Here is a 19,788-nt window from a genome sequence, read left to right on the forward strand (position 1 = left end):
CCCAAAGTCTGTCCCGCATTGCAGTGTACAACTATGGAGACGAGATCCATGACATTGCAGCATTTACGCTGCAAAGGTCGCAGGTTGGGAGTCCATATGAATGGGAAGACATTGTGTCTATCATGAACGTTCAAAAAGAAACAGACCAGCGTCAGGAATTCGACGCTTTCCAGGGAACGGCACGGTATTGGAGGTTCGTTGTTACTCGGACCTACACGGGCTGGCAGCCATGGCTTACAGAACTAAGCCTCTACGGAAACTCATCAGGTAAGGGGAATGTCATTCAATAATATAAATGAATGGATAAACATGGTACAATGTATGGCAACAATATAAAGGCAATGTGTACTTAACTATTCTATTCTGGAAACTATAACTACAAGAATATGAATGTAAATGGCGTACTGAATTACTAATACGTTAGACGTTTAATATGGAGTTACACAGTAAATAGTTATAAGAGAAATGCGAATCGTTGGTTTCCGAACGTGACACATTTTTGTCAATAACATAATAGATTAATTTGTTTGGGAATAACGAATACAAACAATTTACAGTCCGTATTTGTGACGCAGAAATGGTATCATGTGCCTGCTTGCTTGCATGATTATGTCGAGAGTGACTCGAGACCTTCCAGTCTCGAATCGAGAACATGTTAACATGTTCATGTGAAAAATGTAAATGTCCGTAAATATACATTTAAGGCCGCCAAAGAAAAAAAAAGACCCAAGAAAAGAGCGCTCTTGGGTTTCAATTTATTTTAAGTGACTGACGCAAATGCTAAACTGGTAACGATAGTCCTCTTACTGTTACAGGTGTCAATGTCGCCCAAGGGAAACTAGCATACCAAACAAGCATCCATAATGATGGGGTGGCCAGCCGTGCGGTGGATGGGAACACCGAAACCGACTATAACGCTGGTTCATGTACACACACCCAACAGGAAGCGAATTCAACCTGGTGGGTGGATCTTGGTCAGTCATACATGCTTTTCAGGTACGTGTATAGAATTTATAGTCTATAAGTGAGTACACCGAGTACTTAGAAACATCAGTGCACATAGACAAACACATAGACGTGTACACTAATATATACAACGGCGAAAATATTCATTATAATATAATAGTATAAGGTGTAAGATTCAAGATGTCCTTTATTGGTATGTCGCAGTGCAACAAACTTAATGAAAAACCAACATACAAACGAGTTTGTGCCTAGCACACCGGTCTGCATATAATCACCTTATAAGTATTTAAAAACCAATGGATATACGAACAGTAAATAGTATGGTATGGTTCGCCGTCTTGAATTTTGACCTATGACGTAATCAAATGAGCAGAATCAATAAATGTTTTATCAGATTACTTACATTAAATTACCGATAACTTCACTATTAAACCAGAACTTAGCCAATTTTGTAAAACATGTCTGTCAGAAACTCGTTGCCATTGCAACACGAAAAGTCATGAAATTACAGAAGTATCACTACATTGTTGCCAACCGGATTCTAGGAAAACTCACCAAGTTTTGCGGTTCTAGCATAAACCGCTCAGTGGTTATGCAACATGAAAGTTGGCGCGGGCCTCAAAAGCCCCCCCTCCCCCCGTCTGAATAGGTTTAAGAGTTTTATTACTGTTAGGCATAGCGTAAAACAAAACTAAAGATCTATTACTTTGTTATCAATATATGTGCAGCGTGGTCGTGTTCAATCGTCAGGACTGCTGTGCGGAACGACTCAATCCCTTCAACATCCACATCGGGGATTCCAACCAGATAAGCTCTAACCCAGTCTGCGGTGGTGATCATCAAATCGACGTGTATTGGCCGTCGATTGCCGTGGCGTGCCAGGGGATGAAGGGACGGTACGTGGGCGTACGTCTTCCCGGATCTTCCAGGTCACTGAGCCTGTGTGAAGTTCAAGTATTTCTGAGTAGGTATTCGTGACTTTGACTTTATATGGCCATGTTATCATAAATACGTTTTAGAGTTCGACTTACAATTTACAACAAGCAGCATGTCGATAGCTCAATATATACAATGAATAATTGCAATTTTATTTTATAAAATAGGAAAATTTCTGCGTGAAAATGGAAATTACATAATCATCTGCGTAGTGAAAGCAGTTTTAGATATGTTCCAGGGAGTGAGGGAAAATAAGGATCAATAAGAAATAGAATTCTTTTAAAGAATAGACAGGGTGGTGACCGACATGTAAAGAAAATAGTTACAAAGTCCATGGACACATTGTGTGATATAGACGAATCCCGCTGGTGAATATTTCAAGGAAGGAAATGAATGTTATAAACACGTTTGATACAGTATGAATTATAAGTTTATTGCAAGTTATTTCCCGTAGGCTTATTGCAGGTACAAGTAACATGGAAGCACGGACAGACAATTGGTAACACTACAACATGTGACTGTTCTAGTCTAAAAACTAACACTAAATTCTATTCTATTTGGGGTTGACCTCGTTTTCCAAGACGAATGATCCCACTTTTTCTGTAATGTGTGGGTTTTGAATGCGTAGTAACGGATTCCCGAAGGTAACCCGCGTCTGACAAGCGTCCTTTCTTACCTACAGGCCTATCGGAAGACTGTATTGTAGGAGATGGGGCATCCTACCGAGGTACAGTTTCTGTAACCGAGACAGGCAAGACGTGTCAACGGTGGGACAGCCAAACACCACATGAACATTCCGTTACACCATCTGATTATCCGTCGTCCGGACTAGAGCGGAACTACTGCCGGAATCCGGACGGCGAACCCGGAGTTTGGTGCTACACCGTGGACCCCAGCACTGAATGGGAGTTCTGCAATGTGCCCTTATGTGGTAAGGTTTTGATCAGTAAATTTGACAGCTCTCTTGTCGATATCCAACATGAGGTTTCAATTTAATCTGCTCCTAAACACGGTTGAAATTATTCTGCCACATATGTATGGATATAAGGGTACACCCCCCCCCCCCTCCCCCCACAAAAAAAATACTGGCAACTGACCAGGCTGTACATGTAAAAATTACAGGGAAAAGTAGTCTGATACCTGTCGACCCGTAATAAGAAAGCGATGTGACAAAAAAACTGGATCCTAACTTTTGTCCTGCTGGCATTTTTTTTACGCAACTTATTTCTAAATCACGTCATTTTCCCTTGACTTCTTCTGCGCTGCTGTGGCATATTTACATCCCTATTCGATGCGTTTTGCTGCGGTGTGATGCGTTCAGCTGAAAAAATACCCCGAACCCGTACATGCACGGGATCTTCATAATGGCTTTGTAATGTGCAACCCATATATAGGAAAAAAGGCAATGGGTTCCTACAACGGAAGCAGCAGGGATCAGGTATCAGTTGTAGAATATATTTTTTCATGATTTGTGTCACTTATAAAGGATATTTTCCGAAAAGGTATGAGATCCTAAACATCTAGTGATGATCCTAGAAATCTAGTGATGGTGCGTAACTTGCGTTTGACATTGATATGTAAATGTATTTAAAGGTCGCTTAGCAGAAGACTGTCTTGTAAGGGATGGGGCATCCTATCGAGGAACAGTGTCGGTGACCGAGACAGGCAAAGCGTGTCAACTCTGGGACAGTCAGGCACCCCATGAACATGTTTACGCCCCTGATGAATATCCAACTTTCGGACTGGAGCGAAACTACTGCAGGGCTCCAGACAACGACAACAGAGTCTGGTGCATAACCAGTGACCCCATGTCCAGCACGAACTGGGAGTATTGCGATGTGCCACTTTGTGGTAATGTCTGATTCCTTCAAGCTTGATTGTATTATGCTTCCTTCTATCTGTTGACACTTTTTCGAATGGGTGTAACTCGAACTACAACAACACAACTATTTCTGTACCGGCTGTAAATGTGGCAACAGCAGGCTATGAAGCTATGAAGAGTTTAATTGTACTTCTTTTCAGACTTAATTTTTAACTTTACGCATCACAGGACGAGTGGTGCCTAAAGCCATACACAGCTCCAGAGGAGAGTGTTCTGGTTCCGCTAATAATATTTTTTTTCTGAATCCAAGAACGTTATTGTATTGACAATTTGACCTTGAATCTGGACTTGACAGCAGTTGCATTATACAACACCAATATTCCGATAACCCTCGAGTACCCTTCAGATTAATGACAGCCAGGTGCATTTGACTATTTGACAACTTGGCAACTATTGGGTTGGGCATAGAATTACCTTTGCAATTTGTTTTTGGATATTTGTTTGTCAACTTATAGCCTTAGTAACTGTATGTTCTAATTGCTTTGGGTCAAAAATGCACTTTGAACTTTGTCACTAATCCCATTGAAACCCTTACTTAAGACTAAAAAAAGGCCCTCAGAAAAATGAGAAATCTAGGTACGATGTTGAAAATTATGTTTTAGTGTACAGTTTTTCATCAATTTCAACCCTTAGCAACTTAACTCCTCTATTGCGTTGCGTTTACCCAAGGGCTTCCGCAATTATCCCATAGGAACCACTACTTAAGGGATGATTCACAGAACGCATCACATCCCACGGGTCTGCATAAAGAGGCACTACACAATTCCTGGATTATACATAGCTCATTTATTTGTTTATCTGTTAATATGTTTGTTTTTTTCAAATTTGGTTGATTTTGTATTTACAGAGATGTGATCCTTTACAAATAGCACCCGCTTCTGGGGTTGTGTATGTCTATATAGTATTACCTATTCGTATATTATTTGGATTGAGATGGAGACTTTAAAAAATTGAAACAATATATCTCTTCACTGGATGCAGATAGGGAATAGCCTATACATTTAAAAATCTATGTTATACATAACATCATTCCCAGAAATTAACTGTCCCCTTGGATACTTTCGCTGTGGACACAAACGCACGTGTATCTTGCAATGGAAGCGTTGCGATGGGAATAATGACTGTTCAGACGGGAGTGATGAGGAAAGATGTGGTAAGTTAGTATTATATTGGCCCTCGTATAATGATGCTGGTGACAAAAACATATTCAGGCAATATTAGCCCAAAATTATTTAAAAAGTCAGTACTGTTACTTAGTGCTTGAGATAAATTGAAACGCTCAAGACACCCCCTAATCTTAGGTCATTTGAATCTGAAGACAATGACATAATAGCCTACAATGTACATTTTAGTGAAAAAAACGACAAAATGAAAAATTATAAATAACTGTCGTATACGTTAATCGTGTATGCCTTTGTTGAACACGTCCTCGTATTTCTGACCATTTTGAAAAAAAATCCTAAATATTGAAAATATATTTTCTGAAGGAGAACCTGACAAAATTAATAAGCTGTTTGATCACATTTCTGATAAGGCCCAATATATAATATCATATCGTTCAGTTTTAACCGTCTTTGGATCGAAACATTTTTATGTCTTATTGCCTCATTAACATATTGTATTTCTAGTGGTTCGTTTTTGTAATTAGTATACATAGATTGTTTCAACAATCTAGTATGGAGAAATTGACAAGTTCCTATGTCAAAATTGATAATTTAGGCAGAATGTGAGGGAAACTCGCATGCTGGTCTAAAAAACTATGATGGTTCCCTAATTCAAATAGTCCTTGTGCCTTAGTATTGTACAAAGCAATAATGTCGATCAAGACCGTTCATCAAATTATTTTTTTCAAAACTTGTTACATGTTTCATAACTCCTGTTTCAGTGTGCTTGCGCATTCCGGACTTTTTTCCACATGCCAGACGACTCACAATGTTACCCAATCTACTAAACCTGGCGACATTCGACGAGATACAGAATTCCTCTGTCAACGAACTTCTCCACGGTTTCTACACCATCCCAGGGATAGACCATCCAGAGCTACGAGACTTCTTATCTACCGCCATTTTCCCACAATGCAATGTCACTGGAGGAAACATTTCCGGCTGTTTTTTGCGCCATTATTCAAACTCCACCAGCTCCTGTGTGTAAGAAGTTTGTACGATCTTTTGAAGTAGATCTGAAACCGTTACAATGATAAATTACTCAATGATTGTATGTATGTGCAAAGTGGTAATCACCGCCTTGAGATACATGTATATCCCAATGACATATATTCCAATGTTATATTACTGAATTTTGTTGTGTTTCCTAGGGGAAGACAACTTCTGCCATGCCGTTCGTGGTGTGAAGAAGTGTTCCGTATGAGTGATGACCTTATAAGAGACTTGCTGCCGCCATGTGATGTGTTCCCAACGTCACAAACAGGTTGTTGGAACACTGAACAAGCTGAGATTGGCACAGAAGGTAGGGGATACAAAATTAAATAATAAATGTTTTGTAACAGATGCTTCATTATTATTTATCTTACAATCATGACCTCGTTTATTTGACCTGAAAAATATTTGCAGCTGCAAAGATTATGCATATACTTCAGCCATGGCCATTCATAAGCTTCTCATCTTCACGACGGAACTTAGATGCTGCCTTGCTCTATTTAGCACATTTTTCAGAAATGCACTTCCACATTTGTTACACAATTAACCTATTTGTTTCCTTTTCCTCAGTTTGCTACCATGGTATTGGCATGAACTATCGTGGAACATGGAGTAAAACTACATCGGGGGTAAAATGTCTTGATTGGTCAGATAGCCAAGCTGATTTTTACACTAAAAATCACCCCTGGGCTAACCTTGACAAGAACTACTGCCGCAATCCTTTAGGTCTCCAGCGGCCATTTTGTTTGACTGAAGAGGGTATCCAGGAGGAATGTGACGTCATTCCATGCAGTAAGTTGTTTTGTGTGCCTTAGTTTTTTGTTTCATTCCTCAGCATGCAAACTTTTGTATCAATTTACTAATCATAAAATACAACTATAAATGGAGCAATGTGCTTAAAACAATCCTGAATTTTATGGATTTGATCATAATTGACGTTACAAAATGGCATCTTACTTCACTTAGATTTTGTTGGCTGCTGGGACAGGGGTCCTCCAAACTACGGCAAGAGAAGTCCGAGTAAGAGGTTCTACTTCTTAGAAGAGAAGGTCACGTACTCGTGCAACGATGGCTACACGCTTGAGTACGGCTCCCCCAGGGAAGCAAGGTGCCTTGAAGGGTACAATGCTGGAGTCTGGGAATATGATATGCCCGTCTGTTTAGGTGAATATTTGTCGTACTTAAACATTTAAATCGTACAAAGCTTTTGGTTTTTATTCATTTTCGCACATCTTACAAACTTTTCATCTTAATATTCTTTTGATGTGCAACTATCGCGGCCCATTGGTGATCTGCCAAGACAGAGAAAGTTAAACCCCCGGATACAGCTAGGTTGGGAGTGGTTCGGTAAGTAGGTTGGCTGGTGTTTGGCTTTGCCAGCCGACTGTTTTAAAATTGTCACAACATTTGGTAAGTCATCAGTAGTTAAGGAGTGTCCGGGAGTCCAAATTGACCTTTAACCATATCCTGCGTTTAAACGTACCTTCTGTCGTACCAATTGAATATTTCAACAATTCCGTGCATACCTTACACAATCAAAAGGAAAGCCTGCCTATAGGATACCTTCGTGGAATTATATTTGGACAACTTTTTCTCGCATTTCTTTTTCATCCCCTTTGTAGTTAACTATAAGCAACGGCTGGAACAGGACCTGTTAGAAGTGTACAGCCCGGGTCTCGCACCTGAAAATGTTTCCATCAACTTCACGGGGGAAATCGAACTAATCGTCGACTTGGTAGGTAGTATCCCTAAAATATTCAATAATCATTTGCGTTTACTAGGGAAAAAAAAATCAAGAAAACATGTATTGAGGATCACATCTAATGCTATGGCTTTTATTTCAGGATGAGAAGAAAGAGCAGCTCGTCGCATCCGTGATCATCGATTTCGTAAGTTTAGTTTTAACAGACATGATACACGTTATCTCTCTGCCAGCTCCCCACCCCGCCCAAAGAGCTTGTGACCCGTCTATTTTGAGGCAAGATATTAAAATTAAAAAAACAGGACCATCATGATTTTTGATTTTGATGAAAACTACTCAAGCTTTAATTTTGTTGTCTCTATATGGTATCAATACATTGCCTTTATCTTTTTTAGACATGGTACGACAGTCGGCTCAAATGGACCCCAAGGCATTACGATGGAATCCAGACGTTCAGTGTTCCTGGCAGCAAGATTTGGACTCCTGCGTTTACTTTAAAGCGGAAGTAAGTTGAATCGTATTTTAACCACTTCGATAATGATGGCATCCCTGAAAATATCTTTGAAATACCGAACATGGCAAAAAATATTAAAACTCATTACATTGGTAACAGGCAACCTCTATTTAATAAATTCCTATTAAAAATTATGGTCCAAGTAACAGCTTTGGACAACATACAAAAAATAATATAGAGAAATGCTGTTTGGCAGAACAATATTTGTTGTTGTTTTGTATTTGAAAAAAAATACCTTAAGGTTTCATTCATTTTTTCGCCCCATAGTCTTACATGTTATAATACGTGTTTCAATGGGCGCGTTCGTAATGAAGCTATAGGAAATGCACCAATGACATTCATTCTATGTTGATAATTGAATGTGTATTGCAAATTCCTGCCCGTAGGCTAATTGCAAGTAAATGTACATGTATACGTAACACAGAGTGGACGGATAGATAATGATGAACAATATAACATATGACTACTCAAGTTTTAAAACTACTGACACTAAGTTCTAGCTTATTGGGTTCGGCTTCTTTTTGCGAGACAGTTGAGGACGAATGATCCCACTATTTCTGTAATGTGTGGGTTTTGTGATGTTAAGAGGAGAGTAGTTTTCTTTTCATCTGAAAACGTGGAGAAATTAGGATGGAAAATGGTGACGTCTTTAAACAGCTCATTTCTTTCGTGGTCGTAGAATAAAATTTGTTTCGTCTTGTACCTTGTTTGAAGTGCAGTATTTACAAATTATTTCGCACACAGGTAAGTTCTTGTACCACCCTTTCTCAATTTCAAGGGGATGGGCACTAATTCTAATTTTGGTAATAGCAGAGCGTAAATCAAAGTTATCTAATTCTGAATATTTTCCATTGTATATCTTGTTTTGTATGTCTTATAGAACCTTAGCTTGCCAGAATCAATTCTCATATTGTGACAGAAAGTTTGAATATACAGATTGGTAATTCTGGACCTTGTCATGGTACATACTGACTTGATATAACTGGATGAGTTGCAGTAATATAACAGATAGGAGTATCCACTATGGTCTAATATTTCTTTTACACGTTGTAACAGAGTTCTTCTACGACTAGTTGTAATAGAGTTACGTTGGAACAAAAGAGCATCAATTTGTAATGGGTGTCTGTCATAATCCATCTGTAACAAGCGCAGCCAATAGCAAAACACACGTACAGATATATACGAGGGAATCTACCAAGTTCTGCTCTGGAGGCTAAATTACTACTGTTTCTGAAAACCCAAAGTATATTTTTACAAAAACGTTGTTGCGAAATTTCGATTGGAGAGCTGTCATTTATGGAGTCTGTGCCCCAAATTTGGCATCCATACAAAAGATTTGGCTTGATACGGGAATTAAATATTCTTGTATCAAGCCAGTTCTTTTGTATGGATGCGAAATTTGGGGCACGGACTCAATAAATGACAATTATATTTACCCTAGAATATGCACAACAATTGCCAAAAACTTCACTACATACAGTGTCTGTTTATATCAATTACAAACTGCACTTAGCTACACCCAAACGCACTTTCCAGCTGTACGCGCTCGACCGCATCACCTGAAATGCAGGGCTGTGCACGTCCGACCTCGCTCGCGGCTGCCAAATTTTACGTGTTTATTTCATCAGTAACGAACATGCTTGCATCATTTTCACGCTTGGGATCAGTTGGCCTGGCTATAAGGGAATTTCCCACCGACATAAACACACGGCCGTTAAGTTTTGGAGGTAGGGACTCGGAGTTATACAAGAATGAGACCTTAACAAACATTTCTTTGTTACCGCGCAGTGCTAATCCGCTCCACCAAGGCCTACCAAAAGACGTGCCGGTCCGAGTCAGCAGTAGTGGCCTGGTAGAGTGGAGCGTGGAAACTTTGACCACCACCGTATGTGATGCTGACCCCTTCTTCTTCCCTGCGGACACCATGGACTGTGACGTCTGTTTCTCCGCAACCTCAGCAGTCGAGCAAACTATACGTAAGGTTTAGAAATTTAACTGTGTTGTATTTCTGCATGTCTAGCACACACTAGTGCTCCTCAACCAAACCCCTTTACAATCAGCTAAAGGGAAATTGAGCTGTTCCCTTTATTATGATATGCACTAAGCTGTATGGTCAAAGGGTTGTGGAACCGGAGATGGGCGCCGCCTTATGCACCTTCGATGCGGGAAGAACTTTAACTGTTTTTAACTACATGATAGCTTTGAAGTGAGCAGATATTTCAATCCACCAATGCTTCGTACATACTACCCTAGCAATATGTTTTAGTGTAACAACTAAGGATTGCAACAGAAATGTGATAGGAATGATAAATCATTTACAGAATGCCATGAGCGAAGCTCTTCACCAGATGTACACGTGGGAAGCCATCCTTGTGACTCTTCTTTCCCTGCATCACCGGAGGGAGAATGGTACAGGAGTGATAAGATCTTCGCAAAAGACAAGAGGGAAGCCTGCTTTTCTCTCCAACTGTCGAGGATCCCAACGTTCCACATCACTACTACTGTCGGACCCTGCATCATCCTGATAGTTCTGATGACCATCACATTCATCATGCCTATTGATAAGGGAGACCGGATCTCGTTCGGAGTAACCATTCAGCTCTCGATGGTCGTATCTCTTGTGTTTGTTACCGATGTTCTTCCTGTCAAGGGATCGCTTCCTTTTTTCGGTGAGTACTATCAATTTGGTGAATAATCATGGTTTAACATATAAATTTTTCTTGAAATCAATATTGTGAATGGGTTGTTAACAAATGCCTTAGCTTTTATTCCTTTAGAATTCTGTAACTCATAGATTTACCAACTGCCATTTCACAGCAACGCTGATCTTCGTGTGCATGGGCCTGATGGGACTTTTCCTCTTCTTCACCTTGGCCGTCATCTATATTCACGACAAAAAGGGACGTCTGTCTCCGGTGGTGAGGGTTATTTTTCTCCGCTACATTGCGAGGTATGGGATATTTTTCTTTAAATCATTTGTGTCCACGATCAAATAATATGGTCACTCACCAACGACTTCTTCCCAATGTGTTTCATCCTACCACGCCAAGAAAGAGTCACCAAGAGGGTTGTTATTGTCCTAATTTACAATTTTTTCCAATCTATTGTAATTATTTGTGTGAGAGATTTTATACTTTAGAAATATTTTGAATGTGATTTCAACTTTATAAATATTTCTCCGGTTTTCTAAAACTTGAGAAATATTCATCATATGGAATATGATATTTCTAACAGTTTCTAAATAATGGTAACGGCATTCTACCATTATTTACCATTATTTACAATTTCCCACCATTTTTTACCATTACTTGTAACATCTTTAGAAATAGATCAAAGGGCTGGGAAGAAAACAATTCACACATCCTTGCGAAGTATAGGGAAGAATGCTTTCCACAAAGGACATTTCAGTGTCCCGCAGTGAGGTCTAAAGATGTACAAAGGCAGACAAAAGGGCCGTATTAGCACCTACTTTTATGGGGGCAATCACTATTCTACCATTGTTAACCATTTTTTGTGAATATTTCTAAAAGTGAAAGAATCACATCGATGTTTAGAAATTATTCTAAACACAGAGATTTTTGAGCAGTTCCTTTCAGAATATTTCTAAATTATCTAATCGACTTCAAATTAAATAATATTTTTATATTCAATCTTTTAGAAAAATTGTCCGTCAGATATTCTTATATTAGAATTTTTCTAAATTATTACAATTGTTATTATAAAACCCACTTGGTGACTTGGAATGGACTCTATTAATCTTTTTCGAAAAAAAGTATCTGATCGTTGTTAGTCATTGATCATTCGTATTTTGTGGCAGCGCAAATTTGTAAATGACTTTGTGACTGAATGCTTTGCCCTCTGAGAAAAAGAAGCTTTGCCGAAAATGTTATGTTGATAACCCAATCTAAGAGCTCCATGGAACTGGCTTTAAACTGCTTTAAAACTGCTTTCTTACCAACTTTAGATTTCATATATTTTGCAGATAAGTACAGTGATGGGTATCAACTTAACGCTGTATATTTTACAATTTTCAAAGGGTACTTCTTCTTGGGGATCTCACAGCAAAGGAGCAAACCGGGGAGGATAGCCTGACCAACATCTGCAGTCCGAAGCCCGCCATAGAGATGACAAATAACGCCTTTGACGACGATGACATGACGGTGGGCGATGGAGAAAGTACCGCTGAAATGTGGTTTCAACCGAGTGGAGGAGTTCCCAAGACATCAAGGCCAGCTCCTATAAGTCGTGACTTCCCAGAGTCTTCGGGCTTTCTTCAACTGACCTCCAGTGTAAGTGAGCTGACCAAGACGGTGAGGAAAGGGAACGATGAGCTGATCAAGGCGGTGAAGAACGGGACGGACAGGATGGCTGAGACCTTGGCAGAGGGGCGGAACCTTCTGAAGAACGAGATTGAGGAGCTGACCAAGGCTGTAGAGAACGAGGAGGAGGTGTCCGACTACACGCTGTTGGCTAAGGTCCTGGACAGGCTTTGTCTTGTCGTCTACATCTTCGGCATCGTGGCAGCCATTCCGATCATCATGTATTGGGGCAAATAAGTTACAGAATTTATCTGAAAATGCAATGTGGTAGATGTGTGGGTATGGCGCATAACCCCCTTTACATCGAACTGTCTGCAATTTTCACCAAAAAGTAGCAACATACTTAAAAGATACTTACTTGAGCTCAATCTTTCAAATGGGATTTATGGTATTTTCATGTCTTATTTGTCCTTTGTGAGTTCAGCTCCTGATTTTGTCGGATATCATATAGGTTCCCGATCCCCGTGTTTTATTTTGGGATATGTCAATATCTGATTCATTTCACACATTGTAATTTTTATATATCTAATTGAATATTCAGTATCAAATAGCATCTTAAGTATAAACTATTTTCCACAATTTATCTAACTTCCAGGTCTAAGGCCTATTTCGACCTGGATTCTTCTTTTTTTGGATATCTTGCTCTTGATATCTGCGTTAGCCATTGTAGACTATTTCGTTATAGAATACACCAAAGTATTGTCGTAATCATCATCATTATCATCATCATCATCGTCATCATCATCATCGCCGCTTTCATCTGTCGATGATGTGGGCCACCACTGCTTTCCACACTCATCTGTTTAGAGCCTGCCTTCTCTCTCCATCACAAGTGAAGCCCAGTATCATATTTCATCATCATTCTTATAGAAAAGACTTGATTGACGTGGGGCGTTATCGACGATTATATTTAGAAACAAATAACAGGTATACTGTTAGGTAAAAAAAAGTCGGTGATTGCTTAAACGGGAGAGACGTCACTTCTTGTAATTGCACAAGCTTTCCTTGCACTTAAACTTCTCTGTTATTACTGTAACATCTTTGTCCCGAGATTGTTCGTTACAGCTTTATAACAATAAATCTGTTCAGTCATTTTCAAATCGCGTAGGTGATTATAAGATATACTGCGTTTTGATAGCTTTTGGAACTCCTCGTATTATTCATTGAGTGAATCATATCGTATCAAACTATATTGTATAGATATAGATTCCATTCCAAGTCCCTACAAGTTTTTTTTTATGTGTTGGGATCATTGTGAATAAACACTAGTTTTTCTGGGTATTTATGAACATTTTGGGAAAAAAAAGAATACGGGATTTTTTGAAAGTATCTTGACAATTTGCAAACATATCTGAATCAGCCATTTTTTTTTCTGAGCAAATTTTAGATATGGATTGGTTTGTCTCAAATCTCAAAATATTTCAAAGAGAAGATTTGTGTCAATTCCCCCCCCCCTCAAAAAGCCGCCAATCCTACCAATATCTGTTTTTGGTCGGGTGACGACCTCCGACGGGATCAAGTCACTGTAGTGTGAAGCCTTGTGCTTTCACTAGACTATAAATTCCCTCTCTCAGGATCGTAAAAGACATAAACAAGTTTCAAATTATCAGGAAACCATAAAAATTATACTAAATCGATTCAAAAACTTTTGATTAAGCCGATCCAATTTCAGCAAACTCTCGCGCAGTGACTTGGAATGGACGCGTTTATATTACATTGTATTTCATTTTATTCTATCATATTATATCCTATTACATTATATTATATCAAATCATAACCGACTCGATGTCTAATATCATATCAATAAATTTTGCCAGATAACTCATATACAGATGGTTTATCGAGTTTTATATTAGTGTTAAATGTTTTTAGGATTACATCATAGCATGAGTGATTAATTTCAAGGAAAGTTATTTTCCACCTTTTAATCTGTCCTGATATGATTTAGAATGTATACATAGATTAGGCCATTTTGATTTGATTATATGGATATTATCCTCTGGGATCCGAGCAATTAATGCGAGCGTGCGAATAAGATAAAAATATTGTCAAAAAAGTTCCCTTCAGTATGAAATCTATAGTTTTTCTAACATTAGGAAGTTTAAAGAAATGGCTAAGCGCACAGATAATGGTATGCCTATAATAATAAACTCTTCATTTTCTTCTTTTTAACATCTTCTTTGACGTTGCAATTGACTCTTATTTTCTTATCATTTTAAAGGTAATATATATTTGCTCTTTTTGCAGCTTTGTATAGATTTCAGCTAGTTAGGAAACTTAAGGAGGATGGCGAACTGACGATAATCGAAGCGCACGTAGATATCATCCGTATAATAAAATCGACACGGCCTCAGTTTTTGATGTAATAAAAAGGTCAAGTTTTAATAAAACTTAACGCTAAAGCTGGTTGTTTTGTATCTTCGTATTACATATTTCTATTAGAAAAATGACGTTTTAAAAGAGATTCTTTTAGATAGAACAAATAAATATATGTAATCTAAGTTTTCACTCGTCGTTATAAGACAAGGCTTCTCACATCTTTTCAACAGTATACCTACATGTAAGTTTAACCTACATTTTTGCCTCGCTGAAAACGAACAATGCTAACACATGGATGTTTTTATTAATTTACTGACCTTCAAAAATATACCGATTTTAATTTCTTGATCCTGTTTTTAATCTAATTGCTTTAGATAGCCCTACACACAAGAAAATTCCTCTTTCAAACCGTGACACTCTTTTCACCTGTCATATTAACTAAGTGTTACAACAATCCAAAATCCAGACAAGTTTTAAAGTTTTAAGTCAGTTGATGGTGTTAGTTAGAACTTGGTGTTTAGTTTAAATCAACATGCGTGAATAAGTTCTTTTGGTTACAGCACAAAATTTTCATGAATGCATGAAACATGAATCAAAACCTAGAGAATTCTAATTTCCCTTATGTTCTATGAATACTCCATAAAAACCTTTTTATTGTGATTTAGAAATCATTTTATCAGGCTTAGGTCGTAGCAGAAAACCTTTCCCCCCTTTATATTAGCAGGGTTTGAAATATACACCAGCAATTGGAAAAAATGTCCATAGAGTTTGCGTGGACACATCACAGAAATTACTGTAGAACTGTCAACATTCCTCGTTATCGTACATGAAATAAACACTATTGGGCTCGCTCATAAAGGAGTATTCCACTCTGTAAGCGGGAATCGCCATTCCTCTGAGAATGAATTATTATCCTTGGATTAAGTTTGCCATGTAAAATTTCCCATAAGTGGAAGCCTGAACGCAAGGCGCTACATTATAGCGATCAAGGCATGAAACCCCCCAAGGACCCATCCAACAATCCCAGAATTCAATGCGCGGTGCGCTAGTGAGTGTGGACTTGCCAACATGAAGGGAGGGCTTGCCAGCTCTGCCAGGATGGACTCCAATAAGAAAACAGGTTGGTACTGGTATAAATGACGATGCTATGAAGTTTAGGAATACCTTTTTGAGTAGACTAAATGTGTGTGCACAATCGTTATCAGAATTGCCAGGCCAGCGCTTTTTGATTTTATGTTGTTGTTGTTGTCCTTCTGTAGTATTTTCTACATGTATACAAGTAGCCATTTCAGATAGCAAAATGGTCTTTTTATGGATGCCAAAATCTCTTTATTCCAAGAAGCGATACACTTCAAACTTGTTGTGTACATTTCTGAATATATGATAGTCACTCGGCTGTTTTCGTTAGCGTATCAGATTAACCGTTAGCTAGAAATTTGGGCCAGAAGATGGCTCAGTTTTCATTGACGCCATTTTGACTGGGTATGGGACCTACACGAAGCTCCTCACTATAGTGCCAAAATCTTTGTCCTCCAAAACACCAGCGACTTCAAACTTTGTCTGTACATTTCTGAATATATGATAGTCACTCGGCTATTTTCGTTAACTTAGTGCGTCAACCGTTAGCTAGAAATTCGGGCTAGAAGATGGCTCAGTTCTCACCGACGCCATTTTGCCTGCCATAATGGTGACCTACATTCTACTCCACACTTAAGTGTCAAAATCTCTGTATTACAAGATGTGAGCGACTTCAAACTTTTTCTGTACATTCCTGGATATATGATAGTCATTCGACTGTTTTTGTTAGCTTATAGAGTCAAGTGGTAGCGAGAAATTCGGGTCAGAAGATGGCTCAGTTCTCATCGACGCCATTTTGCCTGGATGTTTACATAATGGTGACCTACATTCAACTCCACACTCAAGTGCCAAAATCTCTGAATTCCAAGACCTGAGCGACTTCAAACTTTTTCTGTACATTCCTGGATATATGATAGTCACTCGACTGCTTTCGTTAGCTCAGCCCATTAACCGTTAGCGAGAAATTAGGGCCAGAAATGGGCTATGCAAGCAGACGTGCTGATTTGTCATGGACGCCATTTTTATAGTTATAGAGTTTGTGTTATCATTATAGTTATAGAGTTTGTGAGAAATTGTGTCTGAGGTTGGCCACACTAACAGACACCGCCATGATTCATTTGATCTGGCTTATTTCAGGTCAACATATGACTTCCATTTGTACTCTGATTACATAAACTATGTATCTATCTATATCTATATGACTCAGAATGTCTGTCTTAATGATTTCATGACTGATACGTATATTTTCAGTAAATACATTACTGTCATTTTGTTTGTTTGATAGAAATGGTAAGGATGCCATGGAAAAAAATCCAAGGAAAAGCCCAGGGAAACGCCCAAGACAAAAGGTAGGTTTTTTAAAATTATAATTTATATAATGTAGAAAATGATGTAACATCTCTAGCTTGTTCTCATCTATGGACACTTACTTCTTGCAATGACAACATTGAATTTTATCTAGGGCTCGGCTGTCATATTGTGTGTCATTGTTTGGTAAGATTACTTCTTATGGTAAAGAAGAGGGAAAAAAGTGTATGATACTAGCAGGGCTTGACATTCATTGTTTGGATAATTACTGCACTGGTACCGGTGCACCTAACGAGTAACCTAAAGATGTAAGTGTACAGAAATATTTTTGTATGCATAGCATACAATAGTAAACAATGAATTATAAACCTTTTCTAAGAGTGACTTGAAATAACTAAACAAGTAATATAATTATGTTCTTTGTTTTTGGACAAAATGTCAAGCTGTATAATACAAGTAGTGTACAATCGTGCATCTTCATGATTTTTCTTTTTAATGTGAAGGAAAATTGCCGGCTTAGCATTATTTTGGCATCTCCGTATCAATGAATTAACTCTACGAATCACAAAGATGTAGTTGACTTCAGAATACATTCTCTCTGCAGGTGATCTAAAGTGGCTTCTGGGCTACAGTAAAGGGCAAAGGGATGATGTGGTGAAGAACATCTACGAGAAGGACTACACTTTCAGAAGAAAGCTGTTGGAGGCTGTCATGCACAGGCGCCGGGAGTCCAATGAGTACTGGAGGGACCAGGTGCTCCCAAAGCCAGACTTACCCCCTAACATTGACCCCATTCCCAGGCCAGACAAACAGGCAGCTATTGCGCAGTACCAAACAAGTTTTGAAGACCATAAGCCAGCCCCTTCATATGCTCAATCATTCTGTATTCAATGTAATTTTTTTCCTCATTTTTGTACTGATTTTTTTCAGCATACATGCCTTACATGACTAAACTACATGTACATGTAGTTAATGTTTTGAAATGTTTTCAAAATTCTAGTGCTATCTCTGCTATAGACACATAAAATGTGCCAATACTAGACTATACATATTGATGCTTGAACATGTAACATGAACATGTCAACAGTAGTTTACATAATATAGGTCCTGGTAGATACTAAGTAATATACTGATGTCATATGTCACAGGTTATGTTTATTAGATTGATGAGGACAAGTTGCCAATTGTATATCCATTGGAGCATTTTATTAATAAATGTCCTGCCTACATATCCCCGAAGTAAATATTCCATTTTACAACCACCACAAGTTTACGTGTGTCCAACAATACTGTCTCAAATGTAAACACAAGCCATTTTTAAAAATTATTCAGAAATATAATTGTATATCCTTGTAATATACAAGTATATGTCTTTCTTGCTGTACAACTAGTTCAAAGGAATGTAGAAATAATGATACTTGGACAATAGCTAAGGTTTCCATTCGGCCTGCCGTATAAATTTAACTCTAAACCATGAATAGATAAAAATGAATACATACAGGTAGACAGTTTTTTTTATATTTGGTTGAAACACACCTGTTATGCAGTGTTAGAAGTTTGGAAACCCCTGTGTACATGTAAGTTTGTTCTTAGACTTACCAGCTTAACCCTCACCCTAATTCAAATACGTACAGTATTGAGTTAGAAGAATACAAACTGATTTATAGACCAACTGGACAGGTGTTGGCGAAACATCTTAGCAGCAAAATGTCCTAATTCTGTAAATAAAATTTTGGCCATGATATCTAAGACCTACATGTTCTTCTGCTCACCTAGTGACCTACTTATCTGCCTCAAGAAAACCTATGTATGTCCAATCTTCAAATGGATAGGCCTGCCTTATCCCGCTGACCACACAGAATAGAACCACACGCCTCCCTAGGCGTCGTTTGTGAACCCAGCATGTGAATTGGCAGTATGCAGACAGTCGTAAGATCCTGGGAGAAACAAAAAAATGCATGTAAATTGTAATGTAACATGTTTTTTTCTTGTATCAAGATTAATACAAGTACTCTGCAGAAGAACGAGAATGTTGTCTCTTTTATGATTTATTTATCCAAATAATATTTCCCTTATCCTTACTACACATCTATTTGAATATGTGCACAATATTTTCCTTATCCTTACTACACATCTATTTGAATATGTAGACCATATCTGGCCATTTTTGCTTAGTCTGATAATTTTCAGATCTTGGTATTGCACTGACAGCCCCCCTCCCACACTGTGTAACATTTTCCGACTTTTCACCCTTAGTAATACAAGTAATTACAAAATTACTGTCCATTTCTTCACACAAGATGCATCAGGAAAGGTTATTTAAAACTTCTCGGTACATAATATATCGGGTTATACAGTGGTACGACTACTATGCAGCCAGCACCCCAGGTAAGAACGTCGCAAAGTCAACCTCACGTAGCAATGTTTTCGTGAGCTTATCATGAGTCCTGACACACAGGTCGATGTTGTAGATATGCAAAATAAAACGGACAGAAACAAAGTAACAACATTTACCTATTGCTCAATGGCACTCTGACATCTTGTATTCCAAGGTTATGTCACCGTATAAGTGCAGTCTGAGTGCAGACCTCATGAGACAGAGGGGATAG

General features: G+C 38.4%; 1 protein-coding gene and 2 long non-coding RNA genes across 3 annotated transcripts; all 3 read left to right on the forward strand.

The window, feature by feature from the left end:
* Positions 1 to 2,590: 2,590 nt before the first annotated feature.
* LOC136425995 (uncharacterized) lies at positions 2,591 to 4,931 on the forward strand. Its single transcript, XR_010754138.1, has 3 exons — positions 2,591 to 2,833; positions 3,496 to 3,753; positions 4,821 to 4,931. It is a non-coding gene; the product is annotated as an uncharacterized lncRNA (long non-coding RNA).
* Positions 4,932 to 5,676: 745 nt separating this feature from the next.
* LOC136425818 (neuronal acetylcholine receptor subunit alpha-9-like) lies at positions 5,677 to 12,712 on the forward strand. The gene is made up of 11 exons (XM_066414758.1): positions 5,677 to 5,931; positions 6,099 to 6,250; positions 6,511 to 6,732; positions 6,907 to 7,104; positions 7,563 to 7,675; positions 7,785 to 7,829; positions 8,038 to 8,147; positions 9,945 to 10,132; positions 10,478 to 10,825; positions 10,974 to 11,106; positions 12,193 to 12,712. Exons 1-11 carry the CDS (start codon positions 5,717 to 5,719, stop codon positions 12,710 to 12,712), a joined length of 2,244 nt encoding a protein of 747 aa, XP_066270855.1. The 5' UTR covers positions 5,677 to 5,716.
* A 4,464-nt stretch (positions 12,713 to 17,176) lies between these two features.
* Positions 17,177 to 18,408, forward strand: LOC136426035 (uncharacterized). Its single transcript, XR_010754140.1, has 2 exons — positions 17,177 to 17,220; positions 17,784 to 18,408. It is a non-coding gene; the product is annotated as an uncharacterized lncRNA (long non-coding RNA).
* Positions 18,409 to 19,788: the final 1,380 nt, after the last annotated feature.

Source organism: Branchiostoma lanceolatum, chromosome 19, assembly GCF_035083965.1.
Source record: "Branchiostoma lanceolatum isolate klBraLanc5 chromosome 19, klBraLanc5.hap2, whole genome shotgun sequence".
NCBI lineage: Eukaryota > Metazoa > Chordata > Leptocardii > Amphioxiformes > Branchiostomatidae > Branchiostoma > Branchiostoma lanceolatum.